Raw genomic sequence first — 18,293 nt, 5'->3', positions numbered from 1 at the left:
GAGAGAGAGAAAGAGAGAGAGAGAGAGAGAGAAAGAGAGAAAGAGAGAAAGAGAGAGAGAGCCATCACTAGCACTACTACAACCTCTAAAATAATAGGGATTATCAATCCTTGATTATTAACATCTAATAATATTTAGGACTTAATTCCCCAATAAAAAGACACAGGCTAACAAAATGGATATGAAAACAGCATCCATTCTTTTATTATACACAAGAAACACACATGAACATCAAAGATAGGCTTTACCTCAGAGGAAAGGTTTGGACAAAGTTTTTCAAGCAAATGGACCCAAGAAGCAAGTGGGTATAACCATTCTAGTATCTAACAAAATAGACTTAAATCTAAATTTAATCAAAGAGATGGAGAAAGACATTTCATACTCATCAAAGAAAAAAAATACATCAAGAAGATGTCTCAATTTTAAATATCTATGTCCCAAATGCAAGAGTACCCACATTTGTAAAAGAAATATTACCAAAACATAAATCACATATTGGATCTCATACATATTAATAGTGAGAGACTTCAATATCCTACTTTTACTAGTGAATAAAAATTAAACAAAGAAATAATAGAGTTAAAAGACATTATAGATCAAAAGGAACTAATGGATATCTTCAGAATATTTTACTCAAACCAAAAAGAACATACCTTTTTCTCTCAGCATGTCACAAAATATTCTCAAAAATTGACAACATACTTAGTCACAATGTAAGTCTCAACAGATTGAAGAAAATTGAAATATCTTCCTGTATCCTATCAGACCATTATGATTTAAGATAGACTTCAACAACAACAGAAGCAACAGAAATCTTATAAACTCATGAAATCCAAACAACTCACTACTGTGGGGTTAAGGCAGAAATAAAGACAAAAATTAAGAATTACAAAGAATTTATTGAAATTAAGGCACATACCCAAACTTATGGGACAGAATGAAAGCCAAGCTAAAAGGAAAGTTCATAGCATTAAGTGGTTTAATAAGGAAAGTGGAGAGATCTCAAAATAACAACTAAACAGTACACGTGGAAGCTCTAAACAAAAGGAAGAAAAAAAATACCCAAGAGGAGAAGATGGCAGAAAATCATCAAACATAGGGCTGAAATCAATAAAATAGCAACAAAGAGAACAATATAAAGAATCAATGAAACTAAGCATTGGTTCTTTGAGAAAAATCAACAAGATAGACAAATCCTTTTCTAAACTGAAAGAGAGAATATTTGAATTAACAAAATCAGAAATAAAAGGGGGCTATAACAAGAGACCTTGAAAGGGAAATACTCAATTTCATATGGAAAACAAAAATCTCATGTAAATAAAACAACACAGAGTAATAAAAGAACTTCGAAGGTATAACTATTTCTGATTTCAAGATGTACCTTAGAAGCATAGAAATAAAAACTTCATAGTATTGGCATAAAAACAGACATATTGATCAATGGAATTGAGCTGAAGTCTTAGACATAAATATACTTATGCAAGGACAAAAATACAAAAGGGAAAAAGAAAGCATCTTCAACAAATGGTGCTCATCTAACTGGATGTCTGAATGTAGAAGAATGGCTAATAAATAAATAAATAAATAAATAAATAAATAAATAAATAAATAAATCTATATTTATCACCTTGCACAAAACTCAAGTCCAAGAAGATCAAAGACCTCAATGTAAAATATGATACATTAAACCTGATAAAAGAGAAATTGAGCATAGTCTTGAACATATTTTAGTACTTTGGATGACTTTTTGAGCAAAACAATAACACTGGCACTAAGATCAACAATTGATAAATGGGAACTCATGAAACTGAAAGGTTACTATAAGGCAAAGTACACTGTCAAAGGACAAAGTATCAGCCTACAGAATGGGAAAAGTTTTTCATAATCTCCACATCCAACAGAGGGCAAATATCCAAAATATATCAAGAACTTAAAAACCAAGATATTAATAGACCAAGCAATTCAATTAAAAATTATCAGTGAAAAGAAAGACATAACAATGGACAGCAAGGAAATTCAAAGAATCATTAGGACTTAGTTCAAAAGTCTATTCCACAAAGTTGGAAAATATAAATGAAATGGATGATATTCTAGACAGATAACAATTACCAAATCTAACTCAACATCAGGTAAACTATAGGAATGATACTATACTTCCTAAGGAAATAGAAGCAACCATTAAAAGTTTTCCTTTATTTGGCCTGGGCCAGATGGTTTTAGTGCATGATTCTCCAAAACTTTTAAAGAACAGCAAATGCAAATACTCCTCAAACTATTCCACAAAATGGAAACATAAGGAACATTGCCAAACTCATTCTATGAAGCTACAGTCAGGTTGAGAACTAAACCACATGAAGACTCAACAATTTCATATGGAAAGAGAATTTCAGAACAATTTCTCTTATAAACATCAATGCAAAAAAAACACTTAATAAAATACTGTCATACTGAATCCAAGAGCACAGAAAGATACTGTCCACCATAATCAAGTAGGCTTCATTCCAGGGATGATGGTGTGGATTAATATATAAAAAATCCATCAACATAATACACCAAGAAAACAAACTGAAAGAAAAAAAATCACATGATCATCTTACTACAGGCCAAAAAGCATTTGATAAAATTCAACACCCCTTAATAATAAACATCTCAGAGAGGTGAAGGATAGAGGAGGCATACCTAAATACAGTAAAGGCAATATACAGCAAGCCACTAGCCAACATCAAATGAACTGGAGAGAAACATAAAGCATTTCCATTAAAACTGGGAACAAGAAAAGGCTGTCGACTCTCCTCCTGTATCTTCAATATAGTACTTGAAGTTCTAGCTTGAGCAATAAGACAACTAAGGAAGATCAAGTGTGTACATATTACAAAGAAAGAAGTCAAATTATAGCTATTTGCCAATGACATGACAGCATTAATAATGAACCCATAAATACTACCAGAGAACTTTTATAGCTGATAAACAACTTCAGTAAAGTGGCTGGATACAAAATTCACTGGAAGAAAACAGTAGTCTTTCTCAACACAAGCAATAAATGGGCTGAGAAAGAAATTAGGGAAATAGTAGCCTTCACAATAGTTACAAATAATATAAAATATCTTAGTGTAACTCTAATCAAGCAAGTGAAAAACCTGTGTGACAAGAACATCAAGTCTCTGAAGAAAAAAATTAAGGAAGATATCAGAATACAGAAAGATCTCCCATGCTCATTGATCAGTATGATTAACATAGTGAAATGGCCATTATACCAAAAGCAGTCTACAGATTCAATGCAATCCCCATCAAAATTCAAACACAATTATTTACAGATCTTCAAAGTACAATTCTCAACTTCACATGGAACATTACAAACCCACAGTATTAACTAAACAATCATGAACAACAGAAGAACTTCTGGAAGTATCACCATCCTCTAATTCAAGCTGGACTACAGAGCAGTAGTAATAAAATAGCATAGTATTGGGTTAGAAACACACAGGTTGATGAATGGAATAGGTTTGAAGACCCAGAAATTAACCCACACCTATGGACACAAGATTTTTGTCAAAGAAGCCAATACCATACAATGCAAAAGGGAGAGTATCATCAAATGGTTTTGGTTTAACTGCATAGATCCATATTTATCACCCTAAACACATCTTAAGTCCAAATTTGTCAAAGACCTCAACAAAAAACTAGATATACTAAATCTAAAAACTGAAAGTGGGGAATAGTCCTGGATTCATTGGTACAGGAGACAACTTCCTGAACAGAACACCGATGCTTTGGGCACTAAGGACAATAATTAACAAATGTGACCTTGTGAAACTTTAAAGCTTCTGGAAGGCAAAAGCTACCATCATCAGCACAGAACAAGAGCCTACCAACTGAGAAGAACCCTCATTCACCCTCCAACTGACAGAAGTCTAATATCCAAAATTGAAAAAGAACTCAAGAACTTAGACACCAACAACCCAAATAAATCAATTAAAAAGTGGGCTAAAGAGATAAACAGAATTCTCTACAGAGGAATCTTGAATGGTGAAGAAGCACCTAGAGAAATGTTTAATGTCCTTAGTTATCAGGGAGATGCAAATCAAAAAGACCCTGAAATTTCACCCTGCACCCATAGGAATGGATATGATCAAAAACTCAAAGGACAGAGCATGCTGGAAAGATTACGGAGCAAAGTAAACACTTCTCTGCTGGTGGGAGTACAAACTTGTACAACCACTCTGGAAATCAATTTGGCAGTGTCTTGGAACATTTGGAATAGTTCTACCCCAAGACGCAGCTATACCACTGCTAGGCATGTATCCAAAAGATGCTCCAACATCTCACAAGGCCACTTGGTCATCTATGTTCATAGGAGCTTTCTTTTTAATATCCAGAAACTGCCTCAACTGAAGAATGGATAAAGTTTGATTAATATTCACAATGGAATACTATTCAGACATTAAAAACAATGACATCACGAATTTTGCAGGCAAATGAATGGAACTAGAAAAGGTCATTATGAAGAAGGTAGCACATAACCAAATTTCACTTATAAGTGGATATTAGCCATAAAGTACAGGATAACAATGCTATAATCAACAGACCCAAAGAAGCCAAAAAATACCAAGGGCCAATTGAGTATGATTAAATCTTTCTCAGAAGGCAAAATAAAATACATATTGGAAGTCAATGTCAGGAGGGGACTGTGTGGAAGAGGGGATAAGGAGGGGAGCAGGATGGGGGAGATCATATGTAGGGAGAGCAGGAGAGAATAGAGAGATCAGCAGTGGGAGGCAAATCTCTAGGGCAACCAGCAACCTGGGATGGGGGGAGACTCCATAGGATCTGTTGGGGCAACTCTAGCTGAGAGCAGTGGGGGATATAGATCCTGAAGTAGCCATTCTGTGTAACCAGGCCAGACTCGTAGTGGAGGGATAAGGTGAGCAACTCACTCACAAAAACTTAGACACAAAACGGTTCTTGCTTACAATGTGCTGGGCCAGAGACCCAGTAGAGATAGAGGGTATGGCCAGCCAATGAATGCAAAATTGAGACCAATGCCATGGGTAAGAACCAATCCATGATAGTATTAATAATACTCTGATATGCTTGCAGTTAGGAACTTAGCATAACTGCCCTCTGAGAGGCTCCATCCAGCAACCAATGGAAAGAAATGCAGAGACGCACCCCTAAACATTAGATGGAACTTGGGGTGTCTTATGGAAGAATTGAGAAAAGGATTAAAGGACCAGCAGAGAACAGGGACTCCATAGAAAGACAAACAGAGTCACCTAACCTGGACCCTTGGGAGTTCCCAGAGACTGAATCACCAATCAAAAAGAAAGCATGAACTGAACCTAGGCCCCCTGCTCACGTGTAGCAGATAAGCAGCTTTATCTGCATGTGGATCCTCCAACAAATGGAGCAGGGGTTGTCCCTGAGCCTGCTGCCTGCCTGCCTGTGGATCCCTTACCCCTAAATGGCCTTCTCTGACTGGTCTCAGAGGATGTGCCTAGTCTAGCAATGACTTGATGTATAGGAATACTTTGAGGATAGGAAGGGCTGACATTAGGTTGTAAAGTGAATAAAGAAATAAAATTTAAAAATCACATAAAATGATATACAAATGTAAGTAGCAAATTCCCAACAGCAGAATCTCAAATGGCTGAGAAATACTTAAAGAAAATGTCAATATCCTTAGCCATCAGGGTAATATTAATAAAAATGTTTTTGCAAATCCATCTTATACCTATCAGAATGGCTAAGATCAATGACACAAGTGACTACTGTTATCAGTGTTGTAGAGCAAGAAGAACACTCTACTATTGCTGGAATTGCATCCTCACATAGCCATTATGGAAGTCAATACCATGGTTCATCAGAAAATTGGTACTTGACCTACCTCAAGACCCAGCTAGACCACTTTTGGGAATAAACTCAAAAGATGCCCAGTCCTTACCAAAAGGACATTTGATCTACTATGTTCACAGTGGCTTTTAAAATAATAGACAGAAACTGAAAGCAACTTGGATATCTCTGAATCCATGAATGAATAAAGACATTTTCAGTCATATAGATGAAACTAGAAAAATCCATTCTGAGTCAGGTAAGCCAGACCCAAAAAGTCAAAAAAGATATGTCATCACTTATACATGGTTATTAGTTGTTAAACAAATAAGGATCACACTGCAATCCACAGACCCAGAGAGTCTGAGTAACATGAATGACTCAAGGGAGGATGCATGGATCTCCCTGAAAAAGGAAAATAGAAAAGAATTTGTGGGTGGACTGGGGGGTGGGTAGGAACAGAAAGGATACAATGGAGGAGGGGATAGAAGGAGAAAGTATAGGTAGAGGCACATCCAATAGATGAACATTTAGGGAGTTATGTAGAACAGTGCAGTGGGAAACATACTGGAACCTATGAAAGTGACTACAGAGGACTCATAGTAACAGAAGATATGGAACCTAAACTGGCCAGGTTCTGCAACCAGACAAGGCTCATAATGTTGGCACTAGGACACCAACTTAGTGTCAAAACCTTTGACCTGTGCCATCAGCAAGATGTGCTAGGGCAATGGCTGCTCAGAGCTTGTGGGAGTGGTCAACCAAGGAGTGATCTATTTTGAGGCCCAAGCTAGGAGAGAAATCCGTAGATGGCTAGGAACCTGAAAGTGAATGGCTCAGAGACCTAGGGTAGAACCAAACATTGCTGACCAAAAAAGTCAATGAAATGATTCTGAATGATAGTCTGCTATATGCACAGATAGGAGCCTTGCCAAATCATCATCAGAGAGGCTTCCTCCAGCAACTGATGTGAGTAGATGCAGAGACTCACAATCAAATATTATAGCAATCTTGAGGAACTGCACAGAAGAAGGGAAGGGAGGATTGTAGGGGCCAGAGGGCTCAGGGTCACCAGGAGAACAGGATTACCTGAATCAACTAAGCAGGGCTTATCGATTGATGGGCTCACAGATATTGAAGCAGTAATCATGGAGTCTGTATTAGTCTGTGATAGGATCTTTCCATACATGCCATAGTTTTTTTTTTTTAAATGTGAGTTTATTTTTAAAATGGGATTCCTAATAGTGGAAGTGGTGGTGTGATTGACTCTTTTGCCTGCTTGTGGGACCTTTTTTTTCCCCCTACTGGGTTGTCTTGTCAAGCCTTGAATGAGGGTTTATGCCTAGTTTCATTGCATCTTGTTATAGCATATTCAGTTTATATTTCTGCCATTTTCTGAAGACAACTGGAAGAGCAATAGATTTGGGTGGAAAGGGGAGGTTAGGGGCACTGACTGGGAGGAGGGGAAGCTATATTCAGGGTGTGTTGTAAAATTTAAAGTAAAAAATAACATTATGACTTGATAACAAGAACGGGGTGTCAGGGAGCTAAATGTGGTGGTTCAAATGAAAATATCCCCCTATCACATATTTTTATGCCTTGCCCCTAATTGACAGAACTATTTGGAAGGAATTAGGACGAGTGGCTCTATTGGGAAAAAGAAGTATTTTTGCCGTGGAAGGACTTTAAGGATCTTGCAGTTCATAGTGTGTCTTTTTTGACTCCTACTAGTGGATTAGCATGTGAGTTCTCAATAGTTACTGTTGTCATGTTGTCTTAGTTAATTTTCCACTGCTGAGAAGAGACATCATCACCAAGGCAACTTATAAAAGAAAGAATTTAACTTGTAAAATCACAGTTCCAGATGGAGAACATAGAAAGCTACAAGAAGGAATGGACCTGGAAAAATAGCTGAAATCTTGCATCTAATCCACAAAGCATGTGGGAGGAGGACAGAGAAGAGGAAAGGGAGAGGTGGAAGAGACGGGGAGTGAATGGTAAATGGAAATGATGTGGGATGTTGATATCTCCAAACTCACCCTCAATGATAGTCCTCTTTGAACATTGCCATACCTCCTAATCCTTCCCAAACAGTTCCTTAAGTATAGACCAATTATTTAAACATATGAGCATATAGAAGTCTTTCTCATTCAAACTATCATACATACCGAATGTAAGCCAATTAAATGCCTTCTTTTTATAAGTTTCTTGGTCATGTTGCTTTGTCATATCAGTAGAAAACAACTAAGTAAAAATGCATGGTGAAATGAAGCATATTACTTTGTTGTGGATATTGTGGCAGCTGTAACTACAATGTTTGAAGAATACAAAGCAGGTATGAATTTCAATGTCAAGAGTATATTATTTATGTTGGAAAATGAACAGTAACCTGTGATTTTCTGATATTTGGAAGGAAGAGAATTATCTTTACTGAAGTGAACTGATTGCAGTTCATTTACACATCTTTTCCATTTGCTTAGATATTTACCTGTCTCATTGGAAATCTCATTCTCCGAACAAGGAGTGCAGTCATAGCAACAGGCAGTCTTGCCCTCCTGGTGGGTTTTCCTGAATCCAGGATGACAGCTCTCACTGCATACAGACCTTGGAATCTGAGAATGGAATGTATGATAGCGAATAGTCAGGTTTTTATGGAATCTCCAATAGAGTGGTTTTGAATGTAGAACCATTAATTCGTTTATTGCAATTTCTCTAAATGCAGATAGTTGAATTGTATTTACTTCTAATTAGCTATTCACAAGCTCATGTGGTTAGTGCTTGGCTCTAATAACATGAACTTGTTATAAAATTGTGGAAAAATTATGAGGTGAGGCATAGAAGTAAAATTTTTAGGTTATTGGCATCATGTCTTGGTATGACTAGAAACCTACTGCCTCCTTACTCTTAGATACAAAGACAAATAATTTTGCCCATGGTAAAAGTTATTCTTATCAATTTGATAGGTTTTAGAATTATTGTAGAACGCAAACTATGGGAATTATAGATAAGGCTGTTTTTAGATTAGATTGCTAGAATTCAAAAGATCATCTCTAGTAGTGGGTGACCCTGATTTATTGGCCATGGTTCCTGAATAAATGAAAAACCAGAAAGAAAGAATGATACTTTCAGCACTAAGCAGTCTGTGAACCCTGACTGTTGACGTAATATGAACCATTGTTTCCAGTCCTAAGAATATAGATAGCTTCCTGCAGTGATAGAATATACTCCCAAGCTGTGAGCCATGAAAAACTCTCCAATATTGTTTCATTATGTAGCATTTTTGCAATAGCAAAACAAATAACTAACACAGTTACACATTCTCATCTTTTTCTGTCTTGACAAGAACCTAGAAGCAAAAGGCCAACTGACCATTGACTGAAAACTTCCAAGCTGGGATCAAAATAAATCTTCTGTCAGATGATCTCTGATAATGATGAAAATCATCCTGAAAAGATTACATATTTATAATATTAAATAAATGAGCTGATTCTAAAATAATTAGTTCATTCAGCAAAATCAGGTGTTGAGATAACTCTATTGGTGTTTATACTATTTTTCTATGAATGGGTCCTGTGTGAGCAATGAAGAGTCTTGACACTCAGAAAAACAGTTTTGATTTTTACATAGTGGCCAAACCACTGAAGTAACATGCAACCTACCTCTGTCGATCTGGTGGCCCATTGTATCATGTCATGAATTATGGACAAAGTCTGGCCCTCTGGAGCATTTGGAGAAAATGTTCCTACTTTCACATTCAGCCCAAGACCTTTTGGGAAATTCCAAAAGTTGAAAATGTCATATTGTACATGTGATTTCCTTTCCCAATCCAGAACCACGTTTTCTCCAGCATGATTGATGAGTTGTTTTTTCTTTAGAAAAGGGTGAAGCTAAAAGAGATGCATATGCTTATGTTATGTAACCTCCCAAGATGGTAATCAGAAGCAGAATCAGGAAACATCTCTTGTTGATTTTAATCCTTGATATGAAAAGTACCTTTAGTATAGGATTAATCCCATCTAAAATATGATATCCAAGGATAGTAAAAAGATCATTATGCTTCTAAAATGTTACAATCAGTTTCATTAAAAAAATTAGTGCTAAGCACCTATAAATCATGACTGTGCATGAAGAAAACTCTCAACTTATTTGAAAATATAGTCATACCCAATTAAATTTTGAAAATATTTAGTAAAATCATAAAATGTATGCTAATTGGATAGCATTTTATTGATTATTATATGATGTAAAATAGATGATATGTAATAAAATATGAGGAAATGAAAGTGATTTTCTAGGAAATGTAAAAAAAGAAAATATTTAGAGTTTCACACTGTTAAATGAATGATTTTATGAGTGATCATTTAAATAACATAAGCATTTTAGAAGTGTCCAGGTACATTGTGATAGTCCTCGTCTTTGTCTTTTCTTTCATGTAAAATGTCTGTAAATGTACTTTTCATATTGAAATTTTTACATGGAAAATATTGTATGGCTCTTTGTAATGCAACTATATATTGGCTTAAAAGTGATTCTTCCTTGTAGTCATTCTTGCAGGTTTTTGCCAAAATAGTCTAAAATATATACTGCCTAGCTTGAGTGCATTTATAAATCCTTAGAGTGTCATGTTGCTGATGTCACAATACAACTGAAGTGACATTACCTGCCAGGGGAAGAATGCCATCTCTTTTCCTTTTCCATGAGTTTGAAACTGATTGAAAATCATCTCATGAAGACTGTGGGCCACAACATACACAGCATTGTATACGTTGTAACTCTCTTCACTCATGGCCATGTCAAATATGTTCCCAGGCAAGAATCCCAAGGAGGCATTAGGCAAACAGTTTTGCGCAATTTTACAATCTTTCCTAAAAAATGAGCAATTGAAGAATATGTGCCACAATACATGAAGATAAATATCTTCTGGGTATTTGGAAGGGTTGGCTGTCTGGATAAAATCTGTAAAGTTAGTAATTTCCTCATTGTGGTGTGAAAAAATAAGAGCCCCATGCAATGAATCTATCATGAAATAATCATCAAATCTGGAATTATCCCAGTGTGAGTTCAGGACCCAGACTTTCCACATAAGTAACTTCTGCTTTATATTTACTATTAAGCTTAACAGAGAATCAGAGTCCCCATAAATAATAATCACATTTGATGATGATTGCAGGATCTGTGCCTGATTTTTCCAGGATTTGGTCAAAAATGAACCCCTGCTGACTAGGACCATTTCCACAAATGCTATGCAGACTCCATTTATATCCATTGCAGTTTTCAAATCTGACAAAGTCTGGGCACCTTTGTGGTCATCTATGATTAATAACCCCACCCAGGTCCAGTGGAAATGAAGCATCAAAGATACAATGCCATGTGTCAGAGATGTGTCCTTGGGGGCCACCTGGTACAGAGAAGAAAACTGTCTTTGTTCACTCAGGAGACTATCAAAAGGCCCAAAAGTAAGCTGTAGAGAAAAATAATCAGAAAAAAAGAACATTGTCACACAGTTGAACTCAATTCTACAGCTAAGGTTTGAAGCCTTTAGGACAATCCTGCTTTGCAGGTCAAACTTGACTTCCTATTAGTTTTCCAGAAAAGTACAGAAAATATTCATAGGTTGAATAGTGTGCTGTGTCTACTCTACCATTCACCTTCTCTATATTCTAAGCTATAGAAATAGAGATGTGCCATCAACTGTCTGCATCATTTCCCTATATGAAAGTGATTAAATACCCCTCTTTTCCATCACAATGTCCTAGCATGTCACCAAGTAGAGTTGACACATGTCCTATCTCATTATCCTCTCACCTGTGGAAATTTGTAAAGATCCAGCAGTGTCCCTATGTTTTCAGATATTGCCCATGATGGTCCTGTAAGTACAGCAGCTGAATTGCTCTCCCTTGCATTTCTGTAGTTAGGAATGGCATGCTCAGGCCCTGACAGTGAGCCAAAAAGATTGGCTAAAGTATTCCTTTGACCATGTGGGACATTGTGGATCTCAAATCCCAGGGAGGTGTTGGGTAAAAGAGAGGGGTTGCTGTTGATCTCCTCAATGGCAAACATCATGGCCAAAATACATTGATAGTTCCTCAACTTAAACCTTGATGGAAGGTAGAACAACGTTTAGGAGGAAGACTTATACATACCATATACCACATAATATATGTTTAAATTTAATATAAAGGCTTTTATAGTTTAGATGCTTTTGTTTCCAAAATTCCATGTTTAAATATCTTACCCGTACTCGGTGTTATTATTTATTTATTTTTTTAAAATTAGATATTTTCTTTATTTACATGTAAATTTCTACATTCCCAGTTTCCCCTCCAAAGAACAAAGAAACAAACAGAAACAACAAAAACAAACCCCTGTTGCCTTCCCCCTTCCCATGCCTGCCACCCTACCCTCTCCCACTTATTGGCCCTGGCATTCCCCTACACTGGGACACAGAACTCGGTGTTATTAAAGCAGTAGTATTCTTCCCTTTTCCTTTCTTTCTTTTTTTTTTTAATCAAAAAATAGTTTGTTTTCATACTATATATTCTAATTACAGTTTTGCCTCCACCAACTTTTCCCAGGTCCTCCGTACATCTCATACCACCCAAATCCACACCCATTCTTTCTCTCTATTATGAGAAAACAAAAAGACATCTAAAATAATAATAAATTAAAATAAAAACAAAGAGCCAGAATAGTACAAAATAAATAAGCAAACAAATAAAAGAAAATAATCAAAGAAAAATGACAAGAATGAGCAATACACAGAGATACATAGAGATGTTAAAAAATACTTGTTTTCACATTCAGACAACCATAAAAACAACAAAAATATATATGTATGCAAAAACTTGTAAGGTTAAAAAATTAACCTACAAAATGCCATAATTGTTTGTGAACTTTGTTTTTTACTTACTACTGAACATGGGGCCTGGCCTTAAGAATAGTTTGTATAACCAATGAGACTCCTTCAGAGGAAACCAATGTTCATATTTGCCATTGTGTTTAGGATGGGGCTTGTGATATTTTGGAGATAGCTTCTGAATTAAAGATGGAGGTTTGAGCCAAGCGGTGATGGCACACATCTTTAATCCCAGCACTTGGGAGGCAGAGGCAGGCAGATTTCTGAGTTCGAGGCCAGCCTGATCTACAAAGTGAGTTCCAGGACAGCCAGGGCTGTACAGAGAAACCCTGTCTCGAAAAAACAAAAGACAAAAAACAAAAAAACAAAACAAACAAACAAACAAACAAAACCCCCAAAAAACCCAGGCTTACACATGTGCAGTGCAATGGCTCCTGATTTTTTTTTTTTTTAAAAACCAATCTGTAGATGCACATTCAGTTTTCACATTTTCACTATAAGCATGTTACCTTTTGAACTATTTACTCATTCACTTAATATTTATCAGTAGGGAAGAAAATAACATGCTTTAACAACAAAATTTATACACATGGAGGAATATCATATTTCACAAGAAAAATTTAATATTCATACATGTTAGTTTCATTAGGGTAGTACTTTGTAGTTACTTGATTTGCGTGTCAAAAAGTCCATTCTCATGTTGACATACTTTTAGTGATTCATAAAAATACTATATTATTTTCTTCATGTTGGTAGGAGCTTTGGATAGGGACATGAATAACATCTTAAGCTTACAAGAAAACAAAACAGTCCTGGCATTTGTATTTATAGAATGACCAGAGGTACCCTGTGTGTTTAGTCATCTAGGCTTTTTCTCAATGAACAGTAACAACCTAAAACAAGGGGAAACAAGTGCTAAGATATCTATGATATTAAGAAAAGTAAAATTATGGAAATGTGGAGATATTTGGAAGAAACAAAGAACAGGACAACTTGAAACATAGGTGTCTAGACATGTTTCCCATTTTGACATTCATGTATTTAATGCTTTGAGTTGATTTTCTCCTAGGATGAGAAACTAGGAACAAACCTCAATTTTCTGTCTGTTACTTTCTAGTCATCCCAGCATCTTATGGAAGACAATGCTCATTTTGCTTTTTTTTTTCACTTCCATGATAAATCGGGTGGTTGTAATGTTGCTTCATACATTAATTTGACCTATTAATCTGTGAGTAACATGTGCATCTTTTCAGTATATTTGGTTAGAGACCTTTTCTTTAGATAGTAGATTGTATCTAGTAGATAATAATTTTTTAGATATTATATATTAGATTAATTCCTAATAGTGAGGCAGTTAAGATTATAAATTTTCATCTAAAAATATGAACACTGGGCTTGAGAAAGTGCTCACTAAAGAAAGTGCTTGCCATTTCAGCATGAGGACCTGATGAGCTTGAACCCCAGTACACATGTATCTCACAGGGCACACTGGTGGATACTTTTAGTTCCAGTTTAGGAGTTCAGAAGAAATCTTGCTCTTCTCTTATTTAGCCATTCCAGTCAATTCCCTAACAATGAGAGACCATGTTTAGAAATATTGCTGAGTTGATTCAGGTCACTGGTCATTGATATCTCTCAACATCAATACATAGATAAAAAGATACAGGCTAACAGCATGGTTGCCAAAACGGGTTCCATCATTCTGCTGCATAAAAGAAACATACTTCAACAATATAGATAGACATTACCTCAGAATCTAGGGCTGGAAAAAGGTTTCTAAGCTAATAGACCCAAGAAGCAAGCTGGAGTAGACAATCTACTATCTAATAAAATATACTTTCATCCAAAATTAATCAAAAGAGACAGAGAAGGACATTTCACAAGCATCAAAGGAAAATTCTACCAAGATAATACATAAATTCTGAACTTTTATGCTCTAAACATAGGGCATATTTGTAGAAGAAACATTGTTATAGATAAATCATACATAGAACCCCAAATATTAATACTTGGAAACTTCAGTTTCTTCAATTGGCAGGACATTCAGACAAAAACTAAACATAGAAAATATGAAACTAGCAGATATTATGAGTTAAATGGACCTAAAAGACATATACAGAATATTTCACCAAATCACAAAAGAATATACCTTCTTCTCAGCAATTGCTAGATCCTTCTCCAAAATTGACCATATTGTCAGTCACAAAGACTCAAGCAAGACTCAAGATATAAAAGAAAATTGAAATAATGCCTCATATCTTAACAGATCACCATGGATCATTAAAAGAAACACTGGAAACCCTATATACTCATGAAATTGTGAGTGAATTGAATACAACTCTTTACTCAATGATCTCTGGGTCAGGGAAGAAGTAAAAAAAGCAATTAAAGACTTTCTAGAATTAAATGAAATGAAGGCACAACATACCAAAATGTATGGGACACAATGAAAGTAGTATTAAGAGGAAAGTTCATAGCATTAAGTGCCTCCATAAAGAAATTAGAATATTCATCTATCAGCAACTTAAAAGTATACCTGAAAGTTCTAGCAAAAAAGAAGCAAGCACACCAAAGAAGAGTAAAAGACAGGAAATAGTCAAAATCAGGGCTGAAAACAATCAGTTAGAGATAAAGAACATAATACAAAGAATCAACAAAACCAAGAGCTAGTGCTTTGAGAAAAATCAACAGTATAGACAAACCATCAGCCAAACTAACCAAGAGACTGTGCATCCCCTACTTTATTGTTTATCAGATTGAGAGTCCCAGGGCTTTTACATGTTTCCTGATATACTGGAATTTTGACAAATTCTCTTGTTCCTACATGCAACTTCACTAACTCTTTCAAGACACACCCCATTGTCTGTCCATCCAACTCTTTGTCCTTGTATATAAACCCTTTAAGACAAATCAGCACTGCTTAAGCATTCTTAGATCCATGGTCTCCTGCTGAAATGTTGTCAAACTATGAAGTTATACATCCTTACAGAAAACTGTCTTATCCATTCCCAGTAACTAAAATTTGCCACTCACTCTGTAGCTTTGCGTGAAATTGCTCACCTCCCTTCTGCATACTGAGATTCAGTCGTGTCTGGGCTGACACAGGTGTAGTCCATACTTTCACAATTCTGGTAAGTACCTAAGTGCAGCTGCTCTGTCATGTCAAGATGTTTCTATATAGTCACCCATCACCTGTAGCTCTTACATATTTTATGGTCTTTCTACCATAATGATCCTTGGAATCATGAGTATGGTAGTGAGGTGTGTTCCTTTCAGTGATGAGCATTCTATTGTCTCTTATTCTCTGCACTTGCATTTGTTGTGCATCATTGTGTCTATCACCATATATTAAAAACAGTAGGTTCTATGAGTATAGTAGAATATAGTCACATTTCATTTTAGGTCTCTGGGATATCCAGTTTTTGGGTCCTGACACTTTAGGCAGTGTCATGCTTGTGTTCCTTCTAATAATGTGGATCTCATGCTGGACCAGTCACTGCTTGGCCACTCCCACAGCTTCTGTGCCACCTTTTCCCCAGTATATCTTATAGGCAGGACAAATTGTAGGTCAAAGGTTTTTCTGTCTGGGCTGGTGTCCCAATCCTTCCAAGTCTTGTTTGGTTATAGGAGATGGCGAGCTTAGGCTCCATATCTACCATTGCTGAGAGCCTTAGCTAGGATCATGCTTTTAGCTTCCTGGAAGTTTTCAATACATTAATTTTCTAGTTTGTCCCCCAAATCCTCTCCCCGACAATTCCAGTTGTCTCTTCCCATATATTCTCTCTCCATCCTCCACTGACCTGATCCCTTCTGTGACTAGCCCAATTGCTATCAGAGAGACTTCATTCAGCAACTGATAGAAACAGATGCAGAGACCTATAACCAAACATTAGGAGGGGTTTGAGAATCCTGTAAAAGGAGGGTAGGGAGAAAGGATTGTAGGAGCCAAAGTAGTCAAGGATACCACAAGAAAATCCACAGAATCAACTCTCCTGGGCTCATAGGGGCTCACAGAGATTGGACTGACAACCAAGAAGTTGACTAGGCTCCCTGCATATATCTTACAGTTGTATAGCTTGATTTTCTTGAGGGACTCCTAACAGAGGGATTGGGGGATGTCTGTGGTTCTTTTGATGGCTTTTGGGACCCTTTTCCTCATATTGGGTTGCTAATAGTAGTAGTAGTAGTAGTAGTAGTAGTAGTAGTAGTAGTAGTAGTAGTAGTAGCTCCTCTGACAGGTGTTGAGGGATAAATGAGGATAATGATATGTTATTAGGATTCAGTGTCCATTTAGAAGGATAATCATAATTGTTTCTCTGCTAGGGCCTTTATTTTGTGTAATTGTCAATACTTGGGCCAACATTGGTACAAGTGATAAGTTTTATCATATCAATCAGAATTTACTCCAATCACAGAGTGCTTCATTACTCCCATGATGTCTGTCTTAGTTTGCTTTCTGTTCTGATGGTAAAACAATGACCAAGTGCAACTTGGGGAAGAAAAGAATTATTTTGCTCACAGGTCTATAAACATGGGATCAAGGTAGAAGCCTGGAGACAGGAGCCTATCTTGTAGCGACCACGATAGAGCAAAATTTTCTTCAGCTTGGTGCTCATGAATTACTTATCCTGATTTCTAATATAGCACAGAACTAGTTGTTCAGGGGTCACACCATACACAGTAGCTTTAGTCCTTACACACCAGGGATAGACAGCTGGGGAGCAATGTTCAAATCTAGTGTAGTAGAAACTTCAAGAATTCTACAAAGGTGACCAGTAGGATTCTAGTGAGGACTCCATGTTAAGGAAGATATGGAGCCTGAACCATCCATCTTTTGTAACCAGGCAAACATTTCAGTGGTGGAACTGGGATATCTGCTGAGTATGGTTTGGCCATGTAAGGGACAACATGGCATGGTTCCTGTCCCTGGAACAAAACCAGCATGATGTGAACCTCCAAAAATGTTGATGGTGGCTGGGCATGAGATTTGTTTTATATATACATATATATACATATATATATACATATGTGTGTGTGTGTGTGTGTGTGTGTGTGTGTGTGTGGTGTTTGTGTGTGTATGTGTGTGGTGTTTGTGTGTGTGTGGTTTGGGAAATATTCTCCCTGCCAAAATTAATAATTTCATCGTAAGCAGAAACAGCATGAGTCCTAAGAGGTGAGGGTGTGGCTAATGTCTCAGCAGAATGTAAATGCTATGACATTCTGGACAGCCCTTAAAGCTGTGTGAAAGAACTCTGAAAACATGAGTTCAAAAATATATAATTTTTTAATATATAAAATATAAGGTTGAGAGTGAGAGCCGCCATCCTCTCTCCGGTGAGTTCCTAAGCCGGGAGCATCCACCTGGGAGGCAAAGGCCCCATGAGTTGCAGGGGAGCCGCTGGGCCACAGGGACCGGATCCTCTCAGCTTCCAAGTAACAGAGGTGGATCAGCAACCTTAGCCGCCTCTCCCTTGCACGTGGAGAGTCTGCCCCCAGAGACCTGCCAGGACCCGGAGTCTCCAGTGAGAGCTGCCATCCTCTCTCCGGTGAGTTCCTAAGCTGGGAGCAGGCACCTGGGAGGCAAAGGCCCCATGAGTCGCAGGGGTCT

General features: G+C 36.8%; 1 protein-coding gene across 1 annotated transcript in view; it reads right to left on the bottom strand.

The window, feature by feature from the left end:
• The window catches only part of LOC116101508 (vomeronasal type-2 receptor 116-like), a 38,609-nt gene that overhangs the window by 8,130 nt on the left and 12,186 nt on the right, over positions 1–18,293 (bottom strand). The window contains exons 2-5 of the mRNA XM_031385034.1: positions 11,635–11,926; positions 10,490–11,290; positions 9,489–9,716; positions 8,318–8,441 (exon numbers count right to left, since the gene is read on the bottom strand). Coding sequence (XP_031240894.1) covers positions 8,318–8,441; positions 9,489–9,716; positions 10,490–11,290; positions 11,635–11,926 — 1,445 coding nt within the window. The remainder of the gene's footprint in view (positions 1–8,317; positions 8,442–9,488; positions 9,717–10,489; positions 11,291–11,634; positions 11,927–18,293) is intronic.

This window comes from Mastomys coucha, unplaced genomic scaffold (genome assembly GCF_008632895.1).
Source record: "Mastomys coucha isolate ucsf_1 unplaced genomic scaffold, UCSF_Mcou_1 pScaffold21, whole genome shotgun sequence".
NCBI classification, from domain to species: domain Eukaryota; kingdom Metazoa; phylum Chordata; class Mammalia; order Rodentia; family Muridae; genus Mastomys; species Mastomys coucha.
This window is presented reverse-complemented; position numbering and strand designations above follow the sequence as displayed.